At 44.7% G+C, this 3,633-nt stretch overlaps 1 protein-coding gene across 1 annotated transcript in view; it reads left to right on the top strand.

Moving 5' to 3' along the window:
• Positions 1-593: 593 nt before the first annotated feature.
• Positions 594-3,633, top strand: part of EPHA10 (EPH receptor A10) — a 57,563-nt gene continuing 54,523 nt past the window's right edge. The window contains exon 1 of the mRNA XM_085311085.1: positions 594-1,250. Coding sequence (XP_085167211.1) covers positions 647-1,250 — 604 coding nt within the window. The 5' untranslated portion in view covers positions 594-646. The remainder of the gene's footprint in view (positions 1,251-3,633) is intronic.

The raw sequence follows: 3,633 nt of genomic DNA, 5'->3' as shown, positions 1-3,633 counted from the left end.
ATAAATTTACCCCTGAAAGAATTGCTTTGGGAAATTTTCAGGTCATCCTTAAGGCTATGAGGCTTGAATCATCATTTCACTAAGATGTTTGTCCTTGTTGATGGTGTGCCTGGCCTCACGTGTCCTCAGCCATCTTCTACTTTTCTGAGTGGCCCAGACCCATCCAGCAGTATGACCTCCACTATGTCATAGTGCTGTGCAAATGTTCCTTCCCTGGGAAGGAAGATCTGTGGCACATCTGGTTATAATGGACTCATTCATCAGCAGATGCTGTCTCTGGCTTATAGTATTAGAGCATGTTCTAGAACGTCTAATGTTAGTTCCTTCTTTCTAGTTGCATCTTCCTATATTCACCTCTGCAAAGAGCTTAGCTGTTAGATGATACTTCAGCACAGCTGTGTTATGATTTGTGTTTTTGGTGGATTAAGGACTTCTAGTGTCTATGATATAATGGCCTGTAGGTAGAGACGCTTTTAGTGGTGGTATTTATATCTGAGTACTATGAGTTCCTGCTTGGAAGGCTGGTTCTTGCTAAATGGTAGCTCTTGAGATGTTACAGTCCTTTGTGTTCTTTTCACAGTGGGAAGAAATCAGCGGAGTGGATGAGAATTACAAACCAATACGTACGTACCAAGTCTGCAATGTCATGGAGTCGAACCAGAACAACTGGCTGCAGACAGGCTGGATTGCCAGGCGTGATGGCCAAAGAATTTTTATTGAGCTGAAATTCACCCTGAGGGACTGCAATAGCATCCCTGGTGTGATGGGCACCTGCAAGGAGACTTTCAATCTCTACTATGTTGAATCTGACTCTGACCTCGGCCACAGTGTCCATGAAAGTAAGCACACAAAAATTGACACCATTGCTGCTGACGAGAGCTTTACGCAGGGGGACTTGGGTGAACGTAAGATGAAGCTGAACACAGAGCTAAGGGAGATTGGACACTTGAGCAAGAAAGGCTTCCACCTCGGTTTCCAGGATGTGGGTGCCTGTGTGGCTCTGGTTTCTGTGCGGGTCTATTACAAGGTGTGCCTTGCCACAGTACAGAACCTGGCAGTGTTTCCAGACACCGTGGCAGAAACAGCCTTTGCGACTTTGGTGGAAGTTAAGGGCACCTGTGTCAATCACTCTGAAGTGGACTTGGATAATCCTCCTCGGATGCACTGCAGTGCGGAGGGAGAGTGGCTGGTCCCTATAGGGAAATGCACATGCAGTCCTGGCTTTGAAGAGAGGAATGGGGCATGCAAAGGTAAAAATGGCCATTAATGTGCTGTTGCAATTTTTGTCTGTTTTAGTTTGTGCTACTACTAGATTGCTTCTGCCTCCCTGCTGCTGGTTCAGACAAGTGGAATTGCCTTTCATCAGCCATATGATTCTGTTGGTTGCAWTTTTTTCACCTAACAGCCAAAGCTTAATTTGAAGGGTGGCAGTTGGGTAAATGGGCTGCCTCACCAGTTTTGTCACTCTAGCCTAGTGTTGACTAGGAAACATGCCAAAGCTCAGGACACCATCAGGCATTTCTCACAGCTTTATCTAAAACTATAAAATTACTCTAGAACATTAATATCCCCGTTGTCATGCTTTAGACACAACTTAATAATTCAATGACTTTACAGCTTGCAAGGTTACATTTAATGACAGCTGTAAAAATGAATATAACCTCTACCTTAACTGGTATCACTTTAATGAATCTGGTTCTGTGACCATTTCAGTCTTGCTTTCAAATGAAGGCATGAACCAAGGGTGATAGCAGTGAGAGTGCAGGAAACGGGACTAGCTTGCTCCTGACAATCAATGTTTGCAAGCCTTTGAAATAAGAGAGTACGTGCTGGGTTAATGCTTCCTCCCTAGGCACCCTCTCCTGTTCAGATTTTGGTCAATATCTAATCCCAGCTCAGCATGATTTTAAATGCCTCTGCGTGGAGTTAGATGTCAGAATGACCTAGCTGCTTTTCTCTGATCGAGCAGAGACTGCTCTCCATGCGGTACCGAAGAAAGCTTGCGTACCTGTCCGCTGTGTCCCTACCCCAGGAGCAGTCRTTACTTCCTACTATGAGCATGAAATGACTTTTTTTTTTTTAATATAATTTGTTGTTAATTCTTTAACCGTCGCAAAATACACTTGGCAGGTGTTGCATTACTGACTTAGCAGTGTGTGTGGAGGAAGGTGTCTGTGTTACTGCCGCAGTAAGAAAGCTGCTCTAGGGTAAGGAAACTTCAGATCACAAACTGCAATGTGTTTGAGGGCTATTTTTTTTCTTGCTTTTTTCCCCCTCTCTCATGAAGTTAGTCATGCCTGGAAACACTTTTTGCTACTTGTGGTGCAATTAATATCTTGTACATTTGCAAATAGGCTAGTTTGACTGCAGCAGCTTTAACTGTATTGTTGTAAATACTTTGGGGGGGGGGGAATATCCTATTTGTATCTTGGATAAAGAGGGCTTGGGGGATCRGTAAGACTGTTCTTTGTGAGATTGGTCTGTGTTCACTCACTRTGCTGGGTATTTGCAGTGTGGGGAACGAAGCTGGTGAGATGGCTGTCACTTCAGGCAGCAGCCAGTCTGTTGGTGTGATCCACATGCACTCTCCCAAAACCACAGCTGTGCTCTGGAAGGCCACACAGGGTGGCAGGAGTTTGGGTTGTTGGAAGATCTATTGAGGAAACTAGCTAAATAAGTTCCAACCAGCTACAGTTCCTTTAAGATGCATTTACACACTACAACAGTGAGCTTTTCCTGGGGAAACAGGTCTGTTTTTTTTAAGGAGCTGCTTGAGGCTTTACACACTGAAATTGTACTAACTGTATTACCTTCTTCTAGAAATCTGGAAAACCTTTAGTAAGGCTGTGGGTAGTGGTTATTCACTTAGTGCCCTCTTAAGAAGACCTTATTGAAACTATCGAATTGAAATCTCTGTATTGTTCATTGCTTCAGTGGTTGCATGGCAGCTTGCCATGCTTTCCCCATCTGTTTGGAGTGAGAATTTACATAGTGAGTCCCAGAAGGCTTTTGCTAATGTTTCAGGTTTCTCTGTGTTGAGTTTAATTCATATTCTCTAAGGAAAAATATTTGAAGAAATTTAATGGACATAATTAAGTTCCCTTCTTCCCCCTCATACCCCTCACCAAAAGCAGGTCATTAGTTACTCTCTGTGGAGCAGTGTCTGATATCTGGTCAAATATCAGAAAATATTTTTTTTAAGAGCTGAAAGAAAAAAATATAGCCTCACATTACCATAGCACTAACTGAATAACTTTAAAAGATTTCTCATGAAAGCATGCAAGGCTGCAAAAAGTTTTCAAAGAGGACAAAAGCCCTTGATTTGGAGGCAAGTATATATGGTGGGGTTTTGAGGATGGCACAGTAAATCTGACTCTAGTGCTGTGGTCCTGTGACTGGTGCGTAGCAAAGCTCAGGCGAGTTTGYGAGTCTGCTCGATCCTCCTCGTCGGTGAAGCTCTGTGATCGTGGTGTCTGATGGCAAGTCTCGTGGCCGTTGGAGAGTGGGAGATGCTGGCACCCACCAAAGCCAGAGCTGCGCTGCTGCTGCTGCAACCCGCGGCTCGGCCCCGAGCGCCTGGCGGCCCTCGAGGCTGGAGGGTCTCCGCCTCGAGGCTGGAGGGTCTCCGCCTCG

The sequence above is a fragment of the Rhea americana genome, unplaced genomic scaffold, assembly GCF_003343005.1.
Source record: "Rhea americana isolate MKP2758 unplaced genomic scaffold, rheAme1 scaffold_331, whole genome shotgun sequence".
Classification (NCBI taxonomy): domain Eukaryota; kingdom Metazoa; phylum Chordata; class Aves; order Rheiformes; family Rheidae; genus Rhea; species Rhea americana.
This window is presented reverse-complemented; position numbering and strand designations above follow the sequence as displayed.